The 22,803-nt window shown below is 38.3% G+C and overlaps 5 protein-coding genes across 9 annotated transcripts; all 5 read right to left on the bottom strand.

Annotated features, from left to right (window-relative positions):
- Window positions 1-62: 62 nt before the first annotated feature.
- On the bottom strand, window positions 63-3,865 carry LOC140003806 (probable isoaspartyl peptidase/L-asparaginase 3). 2 transcript variants are annotated; one of them, XM_072073660.1, is made up of 7 exons: window positions 3,707-3,865; window positions 3,081-3,258; window positions 2,504-2,568; window positions 1,940-2,329; window positions 1,800-1,858; window positions 1,021-1,125; window positions 63-535 (listed from the first exon to the last, which is right to left on the bottom strand). In XM_072073660.1, exons 1-7 carry the CDS (start codon window positions 3,758-3,760, stop codon window positions 316-318), a joined length of 1,071 nt encoding a protein of 356 aa, XP_071929761.1. In that variant the 5' UTR covers window positions 3,761-3,865; the 3' UTR covers window positions 63-315. The 2 variants fall into 2 exon arrangements, with proteins under 2 accessions (XP_071929761.1, XP_071929762.1); XM_072073661.1 differs by having other exon boundaries at window positions 1,940-2,339; window positions 3,707-3,855.
- A 1,673-nt stretch (window positions 3,866-5,538) lies between these two features.
- LOC140003805 (uncharacterized Rho GTPase-activating protein At5g61530-like) lies at window positions 5,539-10,318 on the bottom strand. Its single transcript, XM_072073659.1, has 10 exons — window positions 10,184-10,318; window positions 9,513-9,602; window positions 9,145-9,407; window positions 7,952-8,014; window positions 7,823-7,841; window positions 7,210-7,308; window positions 7,037-7,114; window positions 6,702-6,946; window positions 5,984-6,149; window positions 5,539-5,830 (listed from the first exon to the last, which is right to left on the bottom strand). Exons 2-10 carry the CDS (start codon window positions 9,571-9,573, stop codon window positions 5,688-5,690), a joined length of 1,137 nt encoding a protein of 378 aa, XP_071929760.1. The 5' UTR covers window positions 9,574-9,602; window positions 10,184-10,318; the 3' UTR covers window positions 5,539-5,687.
- Window positions 10,319-11,811: 1,493 nt separating this feature from the next.
- On the bottom strand, window positions 11,812-14,069 carry LOC113725191 (hexose carrier protein HEX6). Its single transcript, XM_027248205.2, has 3 exons — window positions 13,794-14,069; window positions 13,297-13,619; window positions 11,812-13,104 (listed from the first exon to the last, which is right to left on the bottom strand). Exons 1-3 carry the CDS (start codon window positions 13,921-13,923, stop codon window positions 12,025-12,027), a joined length of 1,533 nt encoding a protein of 510 aa, XP_027104006.2. The 5' UTR covers window positions 13,924-14,069; the 3' UTR covers window positions 11,812-12,024.
- A 1,000-nt stretch (window positions 14,070-15,069) lies between these two features.
- Window positions 15,070-18,012, bottom strand: LOC113725189 (hexose carrier protein HEX6-like). Of its 3 annotated transcripts, none has more exons than XM_027248199.2 (3): window positions 17,684-18,012; window positions 16,597-16,919; window positions 15,070-16,340 (listed from the first exon to the last, which is right to left on the bottom strand). In XM_027248199.2, the coding sequence occupies exons 1-3, from the start codon at window positions 17,811-17,813 to the stop codon at window positions 15,261-15,263; spliced, it is 1,533 nt and encodes a 510-aa protein (XP_027104000.2). In that variant the 5' UTR covers window positions 17,814-18,012; the 3' UTR covers window positions 15,070-15,260. The 3 variants fall into 3 exon arrangements, with proteins under 3 accessions (XP_027104000.2, XP_027104001.2, XP_027104002.2); XM_027248200.2 differs by having other exon boundaries at window positions 16,597-16,924; window positions 17,684-17,823; XM_027248201.2 differs by having other exon boundaries at window positions 16,597-17,029; window positions 17,684-17,804.
- A 1,187-nt stretch (window positions 18,013-19,199) lies between these two features.
- Window positions 19,200-22,616, bottom strand: LOC113725188 (hexose carrier protein HEX6). 2 transcript variants are annotated; one of them, XM_027248195.2, is made up of 3 exons: window positions 22,261-22,616; window positions 21,267-21,589; window positions 19,200-20,705 (listed from the first exon to the last, which is right to left on the bottom strand). In XM_027248195.2, exons 1-3 carry the CDS (start codon window positions 22,391-22,393, stop codon window positions 19,623-19,625), a joined length of 1,539 nt encoding a protein of 512 aa, XP_027103996.2. In that variant the 5' UTR covers window positions 22,394-22,616; the 3' UTR covers window positions 19,200-19,622. The 2 variants fall into 2 exon arrangements, with proteins under 2 accessions (XP_027103996.2, XP_071929759.1); XM_072073658.1 differs by having other exon boundaries at window positions 21,267-21,415.
- Window positions 22,617-22,803: the final 187 nt, after the last annotated feature.

Raw genomic sequence — 22,803 nt, 5'->3', positions numbered from 1 at the left:
AGGATAAAACACACGCTAACAAAATGCAATTGATGCTGCAAATTCACAGTGGGAAAGAAAACTAAAAATTAAGGAGAGCCCCTTCAATCATTCATTCATCTCCCTTCATCAATTGGGCTGAAGACGAATTCCAATAATGTTTCTCATTTGACATTAATGATTCAAGCAACCGGATAAACTAGTATGAATCAGGGGGGGGGGGGGGGGGTTATCCTTCCTTTTGCATCCGGATCTATTCTTCAAACAACTAAGAAACTCTTGTATCCCTGCAAGGGGCAAGCTCAATGACGAGCATCAGTGCCAGCCATTAAAATCTCAGGGAAGAACGGTAAACACCTCCACATCGTCCATTCCTGGGTTTCTTACGGAATATTGAAAAGTCCAACCATGGCATGCACCTGCATGGGCACCATCCTTGTTCACTGCAAAAACAGCTCCAGTAAAGTCAGGATACTTGTTTGCGATTCGTGATATTGCATCTTTGGCAGCAAGCTCTGGTTGCATTCCTCGCCTCATACTCTCTACAACTTGATAACTGAAATTCACAAAAACCACAGCTGATATATCTAAGAATCTTAAACAGAGTAACTATTACAGAGAAGTGCAGTGAATTCTTTATCATTATCCAGATTTTGGGATGCATTAGTGGTTAGCTATCAAAGCTATCAAATTACAAGGACCAGCATTAAGTTAGATTTTTTTATTTTTATTTTGTGTTGGGAAGGAATTGCTTCATCAGCAAAAAAGATGCTCGGGCGTGAAAGGAAGCTAAACTGATGTATCCATCACATGTAACAGGTTCATTTAAAACATCTTAAGCATCTGTGTGCATTACATTGAGCTTTCATCCAATTTGATATGAGAATGACCATAAGCTTTCCATACCAAAGATCATTTCACCTTGCCAAAGTTTTTTCCATGCATTCAGCCCAGAATATATACCACAATAAAATCCGAGTCATCATGGAGAAAGCTGATCTCAGAAAGCTATATTCAAGTAAATTTATTCCAGAAAGCTACCATGGAAGAAATCGCATCATAATATCACCATCCCCAGTTGCACCGCATGCTCCAACTTCAGCATCAGCGTATGCCGAAGATCCAGCAATGGGTCCGTCGCCAACCCTAGCTCAAGCAAACCGAGTAGCACAGAAAATTAGTGCGGAAGGTTTGCCTGGGAAAAAGCATATTATCAACAGGTAGATCAAACGTGTCATCCAAGGTAAGTTAACCTTTTAAGAGAAGTATGCAGTCTAAAGAGTAATTTCAGTTGAAGCAGGATTAGTATCATTAAGAGATACGAGTGATTATAGCTCTAAACACTTTTGAACACAAAAACTTAAAAAAGGTTCCATCATTTATTTTGCGAACATTAAATGTATTCAGCAGGTTGGCATATAAATTCCAAGGTCATTACTCTGTACCAAGAAATAATGTCACCCTAGAAACAAGTAAACTATTGATTAAGCGGCTACAGGATTTTAGCCTAGTTAATACTGATCGGATGACAGAAAGGTTGCTGCCAATCAATCTACAATCTCAATCAAACAGGAGTTGTTGGTAATTCATTCTCAGAAAAAAAAAAAGGAACAGAAAGAAAAGTTAGCTTTATACAACTAACTGACTAAATACAACCATTTTTTTCCCTCCTCCCCCACCCCCTACTTTCTGAAAAAAAAAAAAAATCAAACGTAGGTTTGTAATATGTTTTGCTCTCTGACACATCAACTAAAAGTTTTAGAAGGAAATAAGATCAATTTTCTTATAATCTGTTACAGCATATAAGCTAAGTGAATCACCTGCCAGGAATCTTAAATGTGGCCCCATTAGTTGATGTACCAGCAGCAATGTGTCCCATCTGAATAATAACACCCACTATAATCTATTTTCTGGTAAGATTCTTGATCAGAACGGGGAGGTACAGTAACCAAGAACTTACAGTATCAATGACAGCCATAGCTATAGTATCATGGTTGCGACGATCTATGAACGGTCTGGACTCGTTTAGACCGTCCAAGTTGGCCATTGAGCATGTTATCTTACCCGAGGCCAAGGCATGCTCTGGATGGTAAGGACCACAGCTGTCAGCAGGAGAAACATCTTTTCTAAAATTTGGCTGGCAGTTACTCTCTTTCCATTTAGCCCACTTTTCTAAGGACTCTGTAGAGCTTAGGTTTGTTGGCCCTGGAAGACCCATTGAAATGGCAAAGATTGAGGCTTGCTCTCCGACAAGCATGGTGTGCTGAGTGTATTGCATCACCAATCGTGCAGCTTTGATGCCATCCCGTACATACCTCATGGAAGCAACAGCTCCAACCTCCATTGTCACCTAGGCATGTCTTAGCAAATGCAAAGTAATGGTCATTTTTTCTTAATGACAAAAAGCATATTAGCAATGTCAAAAGAGTCCTATAAATTGTTTGACAAAACCAGAGCATACTGGTAATGTCAAACTAATTTTGCAATTTTTTAGCAATATGGAAACAGTTCAAGTGGTTATTACCCCATTCATGAGCATTGCATCTATTGTAGTTTCCCCATTCTCATCTGGGCTTCCACCAGGTCCAACTGTCCACGTGAATAACCATCACAAGGGAAAAAAAATCCATACAAATTTTGGCTAGCATCCTAAAAATGTTTCTTGCTATTTGTGATTGACAGAAATTATATTTATATTAACAAAACCTTCTAAATCTCTGATCAAATTAAACATTTGAACAAGCCAAAGAGATAAAAATAAAGGAACTTTATTCAGTCTCCCTATTCTGGTGAGCTACGTGCTCATATTAAAGAAAGAAAGAGAAAATTATGTCAGAAGCATCTGGAGAAGATCATGGGCAATCATGCATTTACAAATTACAGATGCAGGTAAAGTCCAGAAGCTTTCTAGAATTTCCAATCAATCAGCTGAAAATGGGGACTATAAGATGCAACCATATATGGCATTGTAGAAGATGAGATGATAGGAGCAAATTGCAAAGTTTGCAGAACATAACCCTATGAACCAGCCAAATTCAAAAATTGGTGTTTTCCCTAGTATAACAAACGAATAATGAATCTCTAAGTTCCAGAGTTCCAACCTGTACCATCACATCTTAGCTCCTCGCAAGCAGAACAACCTTCCACCACAGTATCAACTGCAGAAGCGCCATTGTGGACAGCCCTCCAGGCAGCTCTAACAGCTTCCTTGAAGGGCCAGGTGCTGACCACTAATGGATACTTCCCAGAGGTCTTAGCAGCAGCCCCGTTCCCCAATGCCTGTTTTCATGAAATACAAGTACTAGGTGACGTCAGTGAAAATCCAAAAAACAATAACTACTCACAACTGAATTGCTACACTAAAATCACAGCACATTAACGACAATCTGTTAGGAATTTTAATAAAATTTGTGTTCCCAGCTAAGTCGCTACGACTGTACTGCAAGATAAGTACAGAGAGAATCCCAGAAAGACGGAGCCACAATCTTTAATCGGAATTCAACAAATCAAGGAGACGAAAATTTGCAGAGATAGTCTGACCCAGAAAATATCGAAACGGAAAGACTCGGATGATGATCATAACTAGGACACGAATTGTTTGCCCATGCTCCCATAAATTATGAACTTAAATATAAATAAAAAAATAAAATAAGCGCGATAATCCATGAAAAAAGAATAAAAAGATGGATAAAAAAGTGCACAGAATTATGGATGACTTCTTACTTACCGAAGAGAAGAGTACAGTAGCAGCAGTGAGAAGGCTTAGGAAGAGGGTCGACATCGGACAAACTATCGACGGAGTTCCCGTTCGGCTGTCTGGCGAGATTGCTTCAGCTTCAAAACACTCATTTTAACACACTAACTGACTTCTTAAGTGATTTTGATCTCCGCTTGGTACTAATTTTATGGACTGATCGAGGAATTTGTTTTGTGAAAAAAAATACTTAGCCTAAATCCCAAAATGCCCCCTGTAATGTTACCTTAGCAGCAAATTACCTCTCATATTCACAAAACATACAAATTGCCCCCTCTAAATTGGGCTAATTTCTCAGATTATTTGTATTTAAAAAAAACAACCGTCAAATGGACCTCTGACAGGGGTTGTTTCTAAATATATAGCGGCCGTGCTGAGTCAGCACGGCCGCATAACTAAAAATTCCACCGAAATCATTTCTGCAAAAAATTCAATGGTGCACAGTAGGTGTCAGACGGGGACGTGCTGACTGGGCACGTCCCCGTCTGACTAAAAGCTGACTGGCCTGGGCATTTGTCAGACGCGGACGTGCTGAGTCGGCACGTCCCGCCTGACAAATGCTAAAAAAAAATACTCAGCACGTCCCGCCTGACAAATGCTAAAAAAAAATACTCAGCACGTCCCGCCTGACAAATGCTAAAAAAAAATAGTTTTAACGTCCGCGTCTGACAAATGCCCAGGCCAGTCAGCTTTTAGTCAGACGGGGACGTGCCCAGTCAGCACGTCCCCGTCTGACACCTACTGTGCACCATTGAATTTTTTGCAGAAATGATTTTGGTGGAATTTTTAATTATGCGGCCGTGCTGACTCAGCACGGCCGCTATATATTTAGAAACAACCCCTGTCAGAGGTGCATTTGACGGTTGTTTTTTTTAAATACAAATAATATGAGAAATTAGCCTCTAAATTGTGAAAAGATAGTCATATCCTTACATACTTTTATTTCTTTGGTACTACAAAATAAATTTGTGTACCAAAATTTAACTTTTTGGCTCTAGAATAGGTTCTTTTTTTTTTTTTTTTTTAATTTATGGAGAGCTGTTAGAGTGAAAAGGATAGAGTCTCATGAATGATTAAATTAGATGTAAAAAATGTCTTAAAGTTTTTTTTTTTTGGAAAATAGCTTATAATTATAGTCTAAACAAAATTTGCACTTGCTTCCTTGTACTCAAAATTTAAGATAAATCATGCAAAATTCAATTGATAGAAATAAACCTCAAAATTTTAACTAGGAATTTTCTTTTAGTTTTTTATTCTTTTATTCTATTTTTGTTTCCTTTTGCTCTCCTAAAAAATGCTATTTTTGGCATCTAACTTTATCATTCGTGAAATTTTACCCTTACCAATTTAACAAGTTTTCGTAAAATAATAAAAATAACATAACAAGTTTAATTTAGTACACACTTAATTTTTTAGTGCCAAAAGGTTAAAACTATCATTTTCAAAAAAAAAAAAAAAGGTTAAAACTATCAGATAAAATAAGTATATATGAATATGACTATCTTTTCATAAATTAGAAATGGTAATTCGTGTGTTTTGTTACTATGACGGCAATTTGCTATTGAAGTAACATCACAAGGGGCATTTTGAGATTAAGTCAACAAAATAAGTTAAATTTCTTGCATCTTTATTTGCCTCCTCAGTACCTGTAAATTTTGCCCTATTTTTGTTTGGCATTAACATCTGTTTTTGGCGTCGCAAGTCCGAACTACATAATAATGTTACACGGAGTTTCTACCAGCAGCAAATTAACTCAAATTAGCTTTGGGCTAACGTCATTTATCATTACCTTGGCCAACCAAAAATTTACAAAGCAATCATGCAAAATTTCCATAAATATAATCATAAAAGCAACATGCTATACAATCTTCAAGAAAATTCTGTAATGCTATTAAAAAACCTAGCAGGTTAAAGTCTAATTGAACAAATGCATTCACAACCGACATCTTCCCAGTCACCAGACAGTTTCATTTGCATCTGTGAAAATTGCATTGTGTTGCTCAATTAAGCATTGGATAACCTCGATAGCTCCATAATCTACTGGCAACCCGTCATCCAAGGGAATGGGAGATGATGCATCTGCATCTTCGCCTTCTTCTGCATGGTTAAGAACAAACAGAATAGTATAATAATCACCAGTAAATATCGATTTCAAGTTCTATAATACTTCAAGTTTATAACGAAAGTATGAAACTTGAAATCAGACAAGGATAACACTTGCCAAGGAAGACAGATAAAGAACCAAATTACCTGCCAGCATGTCCCATGTACTATCATAATCTTGTGCAGCAATCCTGTCAGTTTTAGAGTGAGATTTCGATGAGTGATTCCAGAACTGTTTATAATGCTCTGGTCTCTGCCCTTGCTGCCACATAAGGATAGGGGCCATTTCCATGGCAATGCTTCGAGCATCCATCTACCAGAAATGAATATACGGAGCTGTGAGCATGGTTACCTAGTGCTAATTCACCAGCAATATTATATGCAAGAATTCAAATTCTGCAGATAACTAAAGACAAATAAAAACCAAAAGAATTCAAACCAATAAATTACATGATACTTCTATACATATGGATATCAAATTTACTGGTAAAGCAAAACATATTATTCAAATTACAGCTAGAGACTCATGCTGTTTCTTTCTCAAAAACTCACCAACATTAACCAATCAAAGAAGCTGAAGATCTTAAAGATGTCTGCATTTGGAAGATATCATTCATCAAAAATCATAAGGTATTCCGTCCAACTATAAACAGGCATATGGCCATTCTTGCAAACTTTCAGCAAAAATAACTCAATTTGCTATAGTAGATACTGCAAGGGATTTGACTACACCATCGAAGGTACAATAAGACACATTAACAGAAATGTGTGCATGCACAGACGAAAGCCTGCACATTATATGCGCACTGTCTAGACAAGCACTAGCACACGTGCATAAATGCATGAGAGAGAGAGATCAGATTGCCTTGTTAAGTAGAGACTTCTGGCTAACACGGAGGAGTACTGCAGTAATCAATTCGAGTGTCATGTAATTAACCGTTGGAAGTCTCTTCAGTATATTTCTCATGGTATGGATGCTGGAGCGAGCACTTCTGATTTCGTTATACAGCTCAAAGGTGGTCAAAGGCTCAGGCAGGCTTGCAAGGTAACACTTCATGAGAGATGCAACATCAATAGCATTCACACCCTCTGGCAGTGAAGCATTCAGATCTACAGCACAAAGATAAGAAAGCATGGATATAAGAAGGTTGATTGATGAAGAACCACAAAAGGTTGACGCAAGCTTGAACACTCCAATACCTTGATTGTATAATGAAACTAAGTGCTGAATAACCTTTCTGTCTCCTTCAGACTTGAACAGCTCTTGTGAGCTCATCCCTTGACCAAATGAAGTTCATATTATTTTAGGAACTAAAAGATTAAAATTACGGTAACAACAACATATAAATGTTTTCCACATATAGGCTATTTACCTGATAATACAAGATAATCAGCACATTTGACCAAGATATAAGGAATGGGCCTTGTAGAATGTTGCCGCTGAACAGTTACTTCAATTGGAACTCCAAACACTGTTGGTTATAAATAGATAAGGACCATTAGAATTTTAGCTAGAACACACCAGAACATTTTGCAACTGGACGATGTGCATTACAACTATTGACCAGGTAGAAGTTCAAAGTTTATATTACATCAAGCATTTCTGATTTGGCAAGTTAGAAGTAAGCACTAATTAGCATCCCCAAGAATAGGTTTTGTATTAATTCTGATTTGGCAAGTTAGAAGTAAGCACTAATTAGCATCCGCAAGTATAGGTTTCGTATTAATTCTGTAAAACTCATAGCTGAGCATAAAAGCAGGAAAAAGCTAATGATATGACCAGAAAGGTTCACAAGCCAACTATAAAAGCTCGAGAATTAAACCCTGAGCAACAATAGCACAATCTCATCATATTTACCTCTTGCATGATTACCTCATCAGGCCCAGAAGAGGACTCATTGTGCATTCATTTAACGCAATTTTTTTTAAGCCAAAGAAAGGAACTCACTAAATAAGTAATTAATGGTCAAAATGCTAGAAGCTTACCATCAGTACTTGCAACACCCTGCAAAATGAATAAGAAAAAAATTAATATTTATGAAAATTTGTGTTAAAAAGTAGGCAAATAGAACTCACACAGGACCAGAAAATAATCCTGACAAGCATCAAAAGTACCTTCTGCCAACGTTCAAGGTCAGTAAGTAAAGTCTTGCTCTTTTGTGCAGTCTTCTTTGCCACCTGAACCATAGTTGTTCTTGCCAATAAGTCAACTATTGCAGCAATCAGAACTGCTTATTACTACAGGGACTACATGATATTCTACACTTTTCAGTTTCACATATTCGTGCATCTCTAAAATGGTATGCATATCCACCAAAAGAAGGTTTTCCTAATCCTTATTCCCATTCAGGTCATAAAGATGGTCACAGAAGCAACATGTTTTCAAGAAAAAGCGTTTTACAGAAGGATGAATAATTTATATGTGCATTATACCATGCAATACGTCTTGCCTGCAGTTCTGCCAAGAATGTCAATACAATGTCACACAAAAGAACTTGATCATTATGGCTGATGATTTCACATGGATTTGCAGACTGTTAACATCTGTGCCAATAGAAGTTCGCATTTGATCTTTCATTTTCCTGTTCTATTTCATTTTTTTTGCAACATAGTGAAAGGGTAAGAAATTTGCTCAGGAAGTAGAAAGATTTGAGGAATGTTAAACAAAATGCTACTAGACCATAAATGATGTCTCCAAGTTGCACAAGGATGATTGCACTAATAACAACATATATCAACCCCAACTAAGACTGAGATTAACTCTCCTAACAGGAAAACATCAAAGTTTTTGCTTAATCAGTTTCACTAGCATATTTATAGCTTCGTTGTTCAAATTAGTAATGGAAGTTTAAAATGCCACATATGATGAATAATCCAAGATCTTTCTCTTTTGACACACAGACAAATTTTCCAAGGGACACCATTTAATTAAGTTGCGCAACACTAGTGTAGGAGCTTCCATTAATGCTGTAGGTCACATATTCCATTATATAACAATCACGTAGGGATCTCTATTAATGTTAAGTGACCATCAGATTCAAATCAGCAACATGAACAAACAGATATTATAATGTTATCATCCCAATCAAGAACCTGCAATAATCAGCAAAAGCGAATTCAAAAAAAGTACCTTGCTTTACTGGATTTTTAGCAGTTTCATTGCATGTCATATGGGAATATATATATCTCTGCATATGTATTGGGCTAACATACTTTTGGTGTATCTAGTACATGTCTGTACTTGTTATTAATTAATAACTACATATGCTTACTGATTTCTGGGGACTGAATTGTTTGGAAAGCATTACCTCTTCAGCCTTAGTCTTTCCAACCGTAACCTTATCTTTTGTTTCCGAGAATCCCTTCCTCAAGAACATGCTGGTGGTTGCAGCTGCAGTGATAAGACGCTCTTGCATGGCATGTCTCGTTGATGGCTGCTGAAGAAGCGACCACCGACTTTTAACCATTGATCCAACTTTTCCCACCGCATCAGCAACATTACCTTTAGCATCCTTGGCAACCTCCTCTACAAATGTCCCTGCAGTATGGCCGGCTTCTTTAAGCTTCACACCTGCATTAAAGATTTGATCAGTCCACAATACCAAAGAAAACGAAAAAGAACTAAATTAATGCACCAATATATATATATCACATAAGGGTTTGAAAAGAAGATCACTTGAGGATTGAAGGAAATCACTAGCTTTCTCTTGCCACTGAGGCGAGACGGCAGACGGCATTAGGTTGCCACCAGATAATAAGTTAATCCCTGTTCGAAGAACGGATGAAATAAGCATGTTACACAAAAGAACAGGTAAATAGAACTGATATCAAATTTAGTAGAAATATACAGTGACTACAGTCTCACACCAAATAGAGTAGTAATCCAACTAAATTTCAAGCTACCAGCAAGAAGTCATCGTAAAAAAATTCTTAAGACAGAATTTGATGCTTTATAAGGCATTGATCAAGAATATCAAATTCAAGACGAAAATTCCTTCTCTTTTGGTTTCGTTGATCTTCCTGGGAATCAAGAAAGTGAAAAGTAAAAGAAAACATAAGAAAGAAACAAAAGTTGCTTTAAAAATCAAGAATTTCCCGCTGATGATCAATCACATCTAAGAGGAATTTATCAAGGCGATAGCGATTAAAGAACATGCCATTTTCAACTCGATAGATTTACTCATTTCTTGACACCAAAAAAAAAAAGTCGAAATCTAACTGCACCTGAAAAATAGCTTAAACTATAGTGTATGCAACGAAGTTCTTCTTGGCGAAAATAAAAATCAAGCATCAAAAACTGAAAATCCTGATTTTAAGGAAATTAAGGGATAGGGTTTTGGTTTTTACCTTGTTCTTGTGAGGCGTTGAAGGAAGAAATTAAAGAGCAGAAGAAATTGGGGAAGGAAGAAATTAAAGAAAAAAAGGAATGGGTAATTAAAGAGCGGAAGAAAGAATGGGATAGTCATTTAATTTTACAAAGACTTGGTTCTGATTATGAGAATCTTAGTACTGGTCAATCCCACTGGGAAGCTCCAATGAGATGCCCACACGTGGATTTTTCTCCTGAAAATTAGAAAAATAGTCGAGGGGGTTGAGCCTCAGTTCTGGACGCTTCCGAGCTTCAACGGATATCAGATGACAACCGTTATGCGCCTTTGCCGCTGTTTAAATACAAAGCATATCCAGTTTCACATCCTGCTAATGCTTTGATCGCAGGCTTTTTTTTTTTTTTTTTTTGTTCTTCTTCTCCTTAGCCTTATCAAGTTTTATAGATTTTAGAAGCTTTGGGGCACTTTGGAAGTTTGGATGTTCAATTTGGGCACAAATTGTCACAGGTGAAATTTGTCCCGAAATTAGTATCAAATTTTGCCGTTCGTATTTAGAATGAAATACTTAATCAATTCAGCATTTAAATCTAATATAATTCAGATCTTAACATGAAGACGCATTTGATAACAAAAATAGAATATTTGAATCTGAATTAACTAAGTGATACTGAATTATTTAGGCAAAATTTGCTTATAAAAATAAGTAATATATTATTTACTTATGTATCACTTTATACACTCAAACGCGTTACTAGATTTAATACTTGACAATTGAGTTTTTAGGTTTTAGTTTTATCAAATACACCTAAATATTGACAGCCAAATGAAGTTAAGCCATTGAAGGCGCATTTCTTTTGCAGGAAAAAATTCTCTTATGGTTCTACGGTTGAGACTGTTGACATGGTTTTTTATTAGAGCATTGTCACGCCTTCAGTTGATGAACTTTTAAGGCGTTGTTTCTTGGCTGCATGGTAACTGTGACTGACTGACTGACTGTAATTTTCATTCTTTCAAGAATCACGTCAGATGCAAACACATAAAATCATAGAGTTTTTTGCTAAAATAACACTTTTGCTAAAAAATAATCCCAATATGATTCGCTTTCAAATTTTATTATCATAATGATATTATTGTTGCCATCTAGTTATCCTGATTGTCATGTAGGATAACAAGAAAGGAAAGTTTTAATCCAGTTTATGGTTTCCAACATGAACTAATATTTTAAAATTTTTTATTATAGCAGCATAAGAAGATTGCATAACTTTTATAATTTCCTTATAATTATCTAAAATAAATTTTACCATTATTTACCTTGCTATTATTGGTTTCTGAATTTTTTTAAATGTATCAAATTTATTGCATATATTTTTTTTCAAACAATAAATATTAAAAATACAAAAAATTGCAACGAAAATTATAAGCAATTACAAAAACTTTAAGGTTATCATATTTGTTTATGTTATCCTTCCTCCTCTTTGAAAAGACAAGAGAATAATCTTCATCTGCCTTAAGATTATTGACTCGCGAAACATATTTTTTAGATGCTGTTAATATAAAGATTGACTTCTTAGATTATGTTTGACAAGGGAAAGATAACGAAAGAAAAAAAAAATGTGGGAAGGTTTAGACAGAAAATTAGAGAAAATATTAGATGAAAAAGAGAAATGAAGGGCATTTTTATTTCTATCCTGACACATATGCAGCCTAAATGGCAAAAAAATAACACAAAGGTAATAAATTTCATGCCGGCGCTGCATCAGAAAAAGTTCCCAGCTAGCAAAGGCTAAAGTTGCATTCTAGAGGCAGCGGGCGCGAAACTATAACGTGGGGTAGTATAAGCAAAGCTTGGTGGCTGACAAATTATGCCTCATCAGTCTTACTCTCGTCGTTTTCCTGATCATTGCCAACTATCTTCTTCCAGTACCAATGCTCTCTCCAAATTTCATCCATCTTCTCAATTGGCACATTCTTAGTCTCAGGCAGTAAAAGGCATACAAAAACAGTCATAATTGCAACCCATCCCCCAAAGAAGACGAAAATCCAAGATCTGAAGTGGCAAAGCATCGCCAAGAATGTCTGAGCAGCCAAGAAAGTGAAGAGAAATCCCACTGCAACAGTAATACTTTGTGCAGCGGACCTTATCTCCAGAGGAAATATTTCACTCGTCACCAACCATCCTAAAGGTCCCCATGACAAGGAGAAACCAGCAACATAAATGCAGATTAAGATCAAAACCAGAACTCCATAGGCTTTGCTCATTCCACCATGATCCCCTAACTTAACTGCCAGTATTGCTCCAATCATCATTTGTGAAACAAACATCTGAACTCCTCCTGTCTTCAATACAGTTCTTCGCCCGAGTTTGTCCACTATCAGTAGTGATATGAAGGTCCAGCTTGTGCCAACAAGTCCAATAACCACTGCTGACATGAGCGATGCGCTTTCTCCTAAACCAATTGTTCGGAAAAGTACGGGTGCATAGAAGGAGATGACATTGATTCCCGTCACCTGCTGGAAGAAGGGGAACGCGATTGACATGACTAATTGAGGCCTGTATTTTCTTTGTGCAAGATTCTTGAATGGGTGTTTGACTGTCTTTGAAATTTCACTTGCTTTGATAAGATCAACAAGTTCTGCTTTGACATCAGTCGTGCCTCGAATCCGTTGCAGCATCTTCATGGCCTTTTCATGATCATTTCCACGCTGAATGAGACTATTGGGTGTTTCTGGAAGGAAAAGTGCCCCCAGAGTTAAAATTGTTGCTGGTGCAGCAGCCATTGCTAGGGAGATGCGCCATCCCCAACCATCTTTAATCTTCTCCGTGCCATAATTGATAAGGTTAGCTACTAAAACACCAATACCAACACAAAGTTGGAAGCCAATGTTAAAAGCTCCTCTAGATTTGGGTGGTGCCATTTCTGAGAGGTATAAAGGGACAGACTGCACAGGAAGAGAAACTCATAAATTAGGTGATTTTGAGTGTTGAACTCTGGTTTCAGTTCAATGCAAAAACAATCCACTAAGCTACAAATTTCATTTCCGTTCCACCCTTTATCAAGATTACACCCATGAGAAGAAATTAGAGATTCATTGTAATACATTAATTTGTGGAAAGGAGAAATTTAGTCTTACCTGATTGGCAAAACCAACTCCCACCCCAAGCAAAACACGGCCAAATATTAGCATGTAGATGTTATAAGCTGCGCCTCCAAGTGCAGCACCAGTTAGAAATGCGGCCCCACCAATCAGGATTGATGGCTTGCGGCCGAAAGTTCTAGTGACTGGTGAAGCAAAGAAAGAAGCAACAAGCCCTGCAACGTAGAGTGAAGAGGTGAAGGAGGTGAGAAGTTGGCTGTCAAATCTGCAGTAGTTGCTTATCTTGGAGTCTTGTTTCATTTTAGTGTACACTTCTGGGAAGAATTTCCTCAAAAATGGTTCCATCGATGTAACTCCACCTACATAGTCAGCATAGATCAGTAAAGTTCTTCAAGCGTTCTTGTCACTAGATTTGGTGGTGATGTTTATTTAACTTATATAAAACTCAGACATAAATAACTAGGACTAAAATCTATACTGCAACATCAATCGGTTCTTGATAAGTAATTTTATCTTAAGAGTGAGGAAAGAACCTGATATTCCTATATCATAGCCAAAGATAATTCCACCAGTCGCCGCAACCATGGAGGAAAGCACCACAAACCATGTAATCCTCCCATTATACGGCTGACTTTTACCTGTAACCACCAGCCCTCCCGCCATGGCTTTCCTGCAAACTTTCACAGTAGAGAGTGAAGAATGAAGAGCACGGCGACTTACAACAGCTGACTAGTTAGTGGAGGTATGCCGAGTTTTCGATGCGCATGGAAGTTGGAACGCCTCCGTTTCCCGGGGTTGCCGAAAAGCCTACATAAGAGAAAGCTCCCGGGCAAGGAATGTTCACAGTGTACCTTTTTTCGTAGTCCCCAGGGAAGATGGCTTTAGCTGGACGGGAAGACGTAGCAGCATGCGGGGGGTTTTATGAAAGAGGTAGAGGGAAAGAGCTGGCTTACTCGGCCGACCCTCTCTTTCGCGACTTGACTGGAATTTGGAACAGTCCAACTTGACTGCTGGATGTCACCATCCATCGGTCTGGGGATGTACACGTATGGTGTAGAAGTCTCACACTTCTTTGGACTCTTGGAAGCATATGGGATTGACTGTCGGACTGCCAAACAACCTATTGCTATCACAGAGTTAAGAAGTGATTCCTCTCATCATAATCACATCTCGCCGTATTCATCCATTCATCGTCACAGTGGCTTCTTGCCATGATCATCCTTTGAGAAGGAACTCTGATCGAGGTGGTAGACTTAACTGTAACCTGTCATCGATTCATAAACAAAATACTCTTCAGGGGGACCAATTTATTATGACATTAGCTCCTTCATACGAATGGCATCATTACTGAAGCACCTTTACTCGGTAGAATGGTTCTCATTGATTGCAATGGTTTTGTAAGTCCTATTCTTTAGCCATATCACGATGATTATCAACATATTATCTGGAAAATTTCCAGGATCCAGCAGATAATTCTTGCTATTTCAGTTTTATCTTTTATGTGGGAATACAGCACTGCCTTTCTGCTGTTGCTTCCTCATCAACACAAGCAGAGGAGAGAGCAAAATTTTGTCTGTGCAGCTTCCACAAGTGAGGTCTAGGCACCTAGCCACAATGAAACATTCATATTTATCTATCGTCCAAACATTGATCGTCTACCTTATATTGCCAAGAATGTATTTCTGTAAAATCTAATGGTGATGCGTGAGAATCCAAGATTGTGGCAAATTAAAAAAGTGCGAGAGATTCAGTAGTTTTTTTTTTTTTTTTTTTTCTAAAGTTAATTTTACAGAGCAATGACACACGGTCTAATGACAAATTGCATAATTTACTGGTTCTTCATTATTGAACAAATGGTCCACAAAGAGAGTACCTGGCTTATTTCTGCCAGATTTCATATCTGAATCTATGTTTTCTTTTTCTAACTTTTACTGCTAATGCAACTTTGTTTTGATTTTGAAAATTTTGATATGGTGCACAAATGGTAAGTTAACCAGCAGTCAAGTTGTCTCAGCCTTATTCCCGTTATAATCTTCATCATTGAGCACAAATCTTTTCCAAAACCAATGCTCCCTCCAGATCTTTTCCATCCTTTCAATTGGAACATTCTTCGTTTCAGGTAGCAACAGGTAAACAAATGCGGTCATCACTGTTACCCAACCCCCAAAAAAGAAGAAGATTCCAGCTTTCAAGTGGCACAGCATAGCTAGGAAAGTCTGCGCACCAAGGAAAATGAACACAAAATCCACAGCAACTCGGATGCCTTGAGCAGCAGATCTTATCTCTAGGGGAAATATTTCACTTGGAATTAACCACCCCAACGGACCCCATGACAATCCAAAACCTGCAACATACATGCAGACCAGGATCAAAACCAAGTAAGCATATGTAGTGCTCAGTTGGCCATGATCCCCTAGCTTTACAGCCATGATTCCCCCTATTGTCAACTGACAAAACAACATGACAGCTCCCCCTACAAAAAATAGAACCTTTCGACCAACTTTGTCCACAATCAACGATGTCAAAATTACAGCGCTGCTACCTACAACCCCAACTACTATGGCAGACAGGAGGGATGCGCTTTCACCTCGACCTATAGTCCTGAAGAGGACTGGAGCATAGAAGGTGATGGTATTGATTCCTGTTAATTGCTGGAAGAACGGTATTGCCATTGACATGACAAGTTGAGGCCTATATCTTCTTCTTCTGATGTCCTTAAATGGATGCTTTGTTGCTTTTGCAATGTCACTTGCTTGGATAAGATCATCTAGTTCAATTTGAACATCGTCGACACCACGGATTTGTTGCAGCACCCTCTTAGCCTTTTCATAATTTTTGCCATGCTGAATTATACTATTGGGAGTATCGGGAAGGAAGAGAGCCCCAAGAGTGAGAATTGAGGCTGGTGCTGCAGCCATTGCTAAGGAGATTCGCCATCCCCAACCACCTCTGATTTTTGCAGCACCGTAGTTAATTAAGTTAGCTATCAAAATACCAATTCCAACACAGAAATTGAAGCCAGAGGTAAAAGCTCCTCTCTTTTTGGGTGGTGCCATTTCAGCGAGGTACAAGGGGACTGACTGCAAAAAAGAACAGAGAAGGTTCGTACGATTAATAACGAAAAAAATTATTAAGCCCATAAAATGTTTAGATGCACAAGTTCACTACTTGGCACTGATAACGGAAAATCTTGAAGTAACAGGTTTAGATGAGCACTGAAAAGCTTGAAGTAACAGGTTTAGATGAGTAATTCCAGCCAGTAAATGAGATGGCAGCCGGTAATTCAGTATCCCCGGCTATTTATCCTTTAGACACCACATGCTAGTAGAGTAATACCTGGTTTGCAAAGCCAATCCCAACTCCGAGGAAAATTCGACCAAATATTAGCATGACCACGTTGTATGCTGCACCACCAATGGCAGAACCAATGATAAATGCAGCTCCACCTAGGAGAATGGATGACTTGCGCCCGAAGGCCCTTGTAACTTGTGAAGCAAAGAATGAAGCAACAAGGGCAGCTATGTAGAGGGAAGAGGTGAAAAAAGTCAGTAACTGACTATCAAACTTGCAGTAGTTGCTCGTTGTTTTGTCTTCTTTCATCTTTTTGAACACCTCAGGGAAGAATTTCTTCAAAAAGTGATCCATAGAGGTTACTCCACCTTCACTTCAATCAAAATCAGTTAATACGCCTACTGATTGTATATTGCCAAGAGTAATCACGCCAAAGATTAGTTGCAGTCATCCACTTCTCAAGCTTCCAGATATTCAACTACTCGGAATAGAAGTTAATTGAGAACGAGTAAATCAAGAAAATTCACTTGTGCCATAGAAAACATCTATTGCAAAAAAAAAAAAAAAAAAAAACTGATCTGCCGCACTTAAATACTAAAAAAGTTCACAAATTTAATACTCTTAATGACCTGAAATGTTGATGGCTATAAGAACTAAAAATGATGGATTCTGCAATTGCAGCAGTAGGCCAATTCTGTCACCTAAGTGTCTCAAGTAAGCAAAGAGTACAAGCAGCAAACAAGCCGGATAGCATAATACTTGGATGATAAAACTGTTTCGTTTTCTTCTTATGGATTGACAGTATCTGATACAATTCCACCATTTTCACCGTTACGCAATTCAGAGATATTCCAGAAAAGGGGTATTCTCTTTCCTTCTGATTTGAGCACTTCAAACCTTCTATATCCGTTTGTTCTAACAATACTAAACACACAAGTTTGATGCAATTCGCCTTGATGAATTATTTTCCTGATACTCGAGTTTCAAGCAAGCGAATCATGGCAGAAAGACCAAACGAAAAGCCATACGAATTGATACAATTAAGGGAATACGAAAATGCGAATCACTGATGGATGTTTATCCAGGATTTTGGTGAAAAGACAGATATATTTTAGCCAACAACAAATGAAACCTGAAATTCCAAGATCATAGCCAAAGATTAGTGCTCCAGTTGCAGCCACAGCACATGATAACACCACGAACCACGTTATCCTGGCATTATAGTGCCCGCCTTCACTTCTTGTTGCCATCGCAGGTGCCATTCCTGCTCAAAAGCTCCCGGAATACTAATTGAAAGTTCAAAGGGAAGACTGGATATTGCTGATAAACTGGATATCGCTTATCAGCAAGAATTCCATGATCGAAAAGACCACAAAGTAAATATACTACTCGTGTTCTTAATTACTTTGTCAGTATTCTCTGCAAGAATAATCTTTATTACTACTAATACTAGTATATATAAAAGTTCCAACGAGTGAGGTGAATGTGTGATGTGTATTATGTGGAACGTCACAGTCTTGCAACCATGATTCAAAGTTGTGGTGGCGGTCCAAACCATTTCACATCGGTCTCGAAATATGGATCGGGGTTTCGACGAGATGTAAATTTTGTAGTGTTTAATATTTTAAAAATTATGAATAATATTAAAAAATATGTTAAATAAAAATATAAAAAATTAGCAAAAGAATATCAATAAAATATAAATTTACGAATTGACTCGAGATGATTCGGATCGATTGGATCAAAACTATTCGTATCGGAGACTTCTCAATCGAGTTCTAGGTGATTCGATCGAGTTCTTTGGCGAGTCAAGTATCTCATTATCATCTCGTCCTGATATTGCATAAGAGGGATCGATTCCGATGATGATTCCGGTGATGATTCGACTGAGTTATCTCTGTCTTGACCAAGACTTTGAACCATGCTCGCAACGCCATAATCATCAAATTCATAATGAGAAAGCAGTAACAACACGGCATCCAATTTTTTTCACACCCCACAAATCAGAGTGTGATCCCAAGAAAGTCTAATACTGAAGTGCTGACTTTACTTAAGTGTATCTTTTATTTCTTTTCGTCCTTTAATTGCAACACTCGACCACCAAACCCCTACATTGACAGCTCCCGTGATCCTCGCCCGCCAGTCAACGCAGGAGCGGTGCAATGTTGGCATGCTACATAAAGGGGGAATTTTCATTTTCGACCACCCGGAACTTGCATTTGTAAATCAGGGTGAAAAAAAAAAAAAAAAAGAATCAGTAGTATTAGTTGACAATAATACTGTCAAATCAAAATTTTGGTACTTTCGAAACAAGGAAATAATCTTTGCAAAATTTGTGTACTTTTCGGGTTTCTGAAGAAAGGGGTGTCTGGAAAAAGGAAACAAGGAAAACGAATACAAGCTTCTTTTTTTTTTCCTCTCTGGGAATCCATATGATATCAAGAATTTTATGGTAGTTTTGCTATTTTTTTTTCAACAGGAAACTTTTGTATTTCAAGTTTTATTTTAGCACGAAATGGAATGTGAAAGCCTGCAGAATTGGTTTTATTTGTTGGTTTCTTTATCTTCATTTAACCACCATATCCATCACAAGGGATCTCAAATGAAATGTGATGGATCTCAAATGAAAAAAATTTGAAGGCAATAAATAGGTACCACCACCACCACCACCACTTTGGTGGACTTAACCTACAATTGATTTATTATGCTGATAGCAATTCATTTACTAAAGTGGTAGGTATGGAGATGGAGGCTGGTCATTATGGGACCTTGTGCCGTCTAGTTTCTGCTGGATTCATGATGGCCAACATCAAAATCAGTCAGAACCTTCGATGCCAAATTTCGTTCGAACAATCAATGACATATCATATTTTAATGACAAGTGGCATGATGTATCCTGGACCCCGGATGTCGTTAGCAGTTGGACGTGTTGGAACAGATTAACTCTCAGAATTCAAGAGAACAAGCATTTCTTCTCGGCTTCTTCTGTCAAGACGTGGGGCGTGAATCTCTTCTTGCACCTGCAGAAATTTCTAAAGCATGATTTTATGAACAGTAATTTAATCAGCATGTCAAGCTGCCTCAGCCTTAGTTCCCAATGAGTCCTCATCATCATCGAGCACAAATCTCCTCCAAAACCAATGCTCCCTCCAGATCCTGTCCATCCGTTCGAGTGGAACGTTCTTCGTCTCAGGCAATAATAGGTACACAAATGCGGTCATCAGTGCCACCCACCCCCCAAAAAAGAAGAATATTCCGGCCTTGAAGTGGCACAGCATGGCTAGGAAAGCCTGAGCAACAAGGAAAAGTAACAGAAAATCCACAGCAACTCGGATACTTAGTGCAGCAGACCTTATCTCCAGGGGAGAGATTTCACTGGGAACTAACCATCCCAATGGACCCCATGACAAACCAAAACCAGCAACATATGTGCACACCAGGATCAAGACCAAGATACCATAAGAATTGCTCAATCGCCCATGATCCCCAAGCTTTATTGCCATAATTCCTCCTATTAAGAACTGACACACCAGCATCACAGCTCCCCCTACCATAAAAAGAACTCTTCGACCAACTTTGTCCGCTATCAACAATGTAAAAAATATTGTAGTGCTGACTACAGCTCCAGTCACTACTGCAGACATGAGTGATGCACTTTCACCCAGACCTATGGTTCTGAATAGTATTGGAGCATAGAAGGTTATAACGTTTATTCCTGTTATTTGCTGAAAAAAGGGTATTGCTATCGACATGACTAGTTGAGGCCTATATTTTCTTTTGATGATGTGCTTAAATGGGTGTTTAGTTATCTTTGAAACGTTACTTGCTCGGATAAGATCGTCTAGCTCAATTTGGACATCATCAACACCCCGAACTTGTTGCAACAGCCTCTTGGCCTTTTCATGGTTCTTGTCATGCTCAATCAGACTGTTGGGCGTTTCAGGAAGGAAAAGAGCACCCAGGATAAGAAATGAGGCTGGTGCCCCAGCCAGGGCTAAAGAGATTCGCCATCCCCAAGCACCTTTGACTTTTTCAGCACCATAATTGACAAGGTTAGCTAGTAAAACACCAATTGCTATGCAGAGATCAAAGCCAATACCAAAAGCTCCTCTGGATTTTGGTGGTGCCATTTCTGATAGATACATGGGGACTGACTGCAAAAAAGAAAAAAGTCGATTCATAAAGTTAGCGACCGACCAAAGACGAACTCAAATTTTACCAAGGCACAAGTAAAATACTAAAATGCTGTCGGCATCCTAGCTTTATCTGCAATACTAGTAATTTTCTGAACTTCAATTGAAAGCGTGTTTTGTCTCATGCAGCCAATTATGTTGCTTTCTGGCAGAACTCACGCTAGCTCTATCTTCTTTCCAACTGAGCTTTAGTGAGTTTTCTGGACAATTGCAGCAATTATAATGCATTTCCATCTAAATATTAAATGATGTGGGTGCCCAAATCAATGCCATCTAAATTTTCCTGCTGTGCATTTGCTGCACTAATTGTAGAGAAACAAAAATGAATTTTGCTGAAATATGCTCCATTTTCCTTATCTCTAAATTTGGCAACTAAATGTCATGAAAACAACAGCTTATGATGGTTTATACACGGTGAGGATGACAATGTAAAATTTGGTATACACCATCACAGAACTAGTCGTCATCATGTACATGTGTGTGTCTGTACGTGGGTGCTGTGCATGAAAGAGAGAGAGCCACCTGGTTTGCAAAGCCAATCCCAACTCCAAGTAAAACTCGAGCAAGTATCAGCATGAATACATTATATGCTGCACCGCCTATTGCAGAACCAGCTAGAAACGAGGCTCCAGCAAGGAGGATGGATGACTTGCGTCCAAAAGCTCTAGTTACTGGTGAGGCACAAAGTGAAGCAACAAGACCGGCAATGTAGAGTGAAGAGGTGAAAGATGTCAGTAATTGACTATCAAATTTGCAGTAATTGCTGGTCATGCTATCTTCTTTCATCTTCTTGTACACATCCGGGAAGAACTTCTTCAAAAAGTGATCCATAGAAGTTACTCCACCTTCACATTTAGTCTAGTACAGTTACTAGTGTATTTTATACAGCATCGCATTTGTTGATAACAAGACAAAATCATGTTAAGTAATCTTTGTTGAAGTCATCAACTTGTCAAACTATCAATGTACTTAACAACTCGCAAATCATAACAGCAGAAAGAGTTGAAGTCAATCTATCAGAAGAAGACGCACCAGAACTTATGTGGTAGACGAATCGCAGTACAGAAAAGACCAAGTAGAATTGGACCATCTTCAACACTTTAATTTTGTCAATTCAGCAAAAAAATGAAAATCAAGCACCACATAAATGGAACGGCTCTGAAATTGCAACTTCTTTGGCCAATTCTTAAACAGAAGCATCTAATTCACTTAAGACCATACCAAACGAGACTGGAATAAATAAACAAATCAGCAACATAATATGATGCAGGATGAACAGTGGTTGATTTTAGTCCAACGAACCATCTTTGATCCGACAGAACAGTATCCATTTTCACTTTGATCCTCTTCATGAAATTGGGATTACGTGGAAGGATATTTTCTTTCCTTTAATCTTGCATATTCAAACTTCCCAGTCTGTCTAATAGTCCGGCTTCAATTGAATAAGGGACAAGACCAAATGAAACCCGTGTAATATCCAGACATTTGGTAGGGAGTAAAGCGGGGGAAAATGTACCTGAAGTCCCAATGTCATATCCAAAGATGAGTCCTCCAGTTGAAGCAATGGCACAAGAAAACACCAAAAGCCATGTTATCCTAGCATTATACAATTGGCCCTCTTCACTTGTTATCGCTATCCCAGCTGCCATTTCTCTCCTCAAAGCTGGGAAAATAGTGAAAGTCTAAAGGCAAGAATAGAGATGAGTGTGTGTGTGTGTGTATAGCTACTGCAATCTGGTAAGGTGAAGGTGTGGTCTGGATTTTGGAACGTCGCTCGTCTTGTGGTGCAAATCAAAAATCCATTTTTTTAAGTGCGAATAATGATGTAAGCTCCCAACTACATCAAACATTTAGATGCAGCTGCATATACAAGCTAACAGTGGTCTGAAATCGTGGAATGAACGCAATATGGAATATAAAGTCCCATTCTTGCTTTGGCATGGCGGCCCCTCAAAAGTCAAAAGTTACTAGTAAGTAGTAATCCCGTCCCCCGGGTCCCCCACCTACCGGTGACCCTGGCGGGCGGGGGCTTTTGTTTCTTTCTTTGAATTTTGTAGAC

The sequence above is a fragment of the Coffea arabica genome, chromosome 2c, assembly GCF_036785885.1.
Source record: "Coffea arabica cultivar ET-39 chromosome 2c, Coffea Arabica ET-39 HiFi, whole genome shotgun sequence".
Classification (NCBI taxonomy): domain Eukaryota; kingdom Viridiplantae; phylum Streptophyta; class Magnoliopsida; order Gentianales; family Rubiaceae; genus Coffea; species Coffea arabica.
The sequence above is the reverse complement of the archived record's forward strand: the minus strand, read 5'-3'. Positions and strand labels throughout refer to the sequence as shown.

Coding starts and splice junctions, on each gene's coding strand:
- LOC113725189 (XM_027248199.2), bottom strand. CDS start 17,813: ATGGCACCTGCGATGGCAACAAGAAGTGAAGGCGGGCACTATAATGCC. Junction 16,920..17,683: donor CTATGATCTTGGAATTTCAG/GTTTCATTTGTT, acceptor ATTGAAGTGAAG/GTGGAGTAACCTCTATGGAT. Junction 16,341..16,596: donor GGATTGGCTTTGCAAACCAG/GTATTACTCTAC, acceptor TCTTTTTTGCAG/TCAGTCCCCTTGTACCTCGC.
- LOC140003805 (XM_072073659.1), bottom strand. CDS start 9,573: ATGCCGTCTGCCGTCTCGCCTCAGTGGCAAGAGAAAGCTAGTGATTTC. Junction 9,408..9,512: donor TGATTTCCTTCAATCCTCAA/GTGATCTTCTTT, acceptor TCTTTAATGCAG/GTGTGAAGCTTAAAGAAGCC. Junction 5,831..5,983: donor TACATGGGACATGCTGGCAG/GTAATTTGGTTC, acceptor TTAACCATGCAG/AAGAAGGCGAAGATGCAGAT.
- LOC113725188 (XM_027248195.2), bottom strand. CDS start 22,393: ATGGCAGCTGGGATAGCGATAACAAGTGAAGAGGGCCAATTGTATAAT. Junction 21,590..22,260: donor ATATGACATTGGGACTTCAG/GTACATTTTCCC, acceptor CTAAATGTGAAG/GTGGAGTAACTTCTATGGAT. Junction 20,706..21,266: donor GGATTGGCTTTGCAAACCAG/GTGGCTCTCTCT, acceptor TCTTTTTTGCAG/TCAGTCCCCATGTATCTATC.
- LOC140003806 (XM_072073660.1), bottom strand. CDS start 3,760: ATGTCGACCCTCTTCCTAAGCCTTCTCACTGCTGCTACTGTACTCTTC. Junction 1,126..1,799: donor ACATTTAAGATTCCTGGCAG/GTGATTCACTTA, acceptor TGCTTGAGCTAG/GGTTGGCGACGGACCCATTG. Junction 536..1,020: donor ATGATGCGATTTCTTCCATG/GTAGCTTTCTGG, acceptor TGTGAATTTCAG/TTATCAAGTTGTAGAGAGTA.
- LOC113725191 (XM_027248205.2), bottom strand. CDS start 13,923: ATGGCGGGAGGGCTGGTGGTTACAGGTAAAAGTCAGCCGTATAATGGG. Junction 13,620..13,793: donor CTATGATATAGGAATATCAG/GTTCTTTCCTCA, acceptor CTGACTATGTAG/GTGGAGTTACATCGATGGAA. Junction 13,105..13,296: donor GAGTTGGTTTTGCCAATCAG/GTAAGACTAAAT, acceptor CTTCCTGTGCAG/TCTGTCCCTTTATACCTCTC.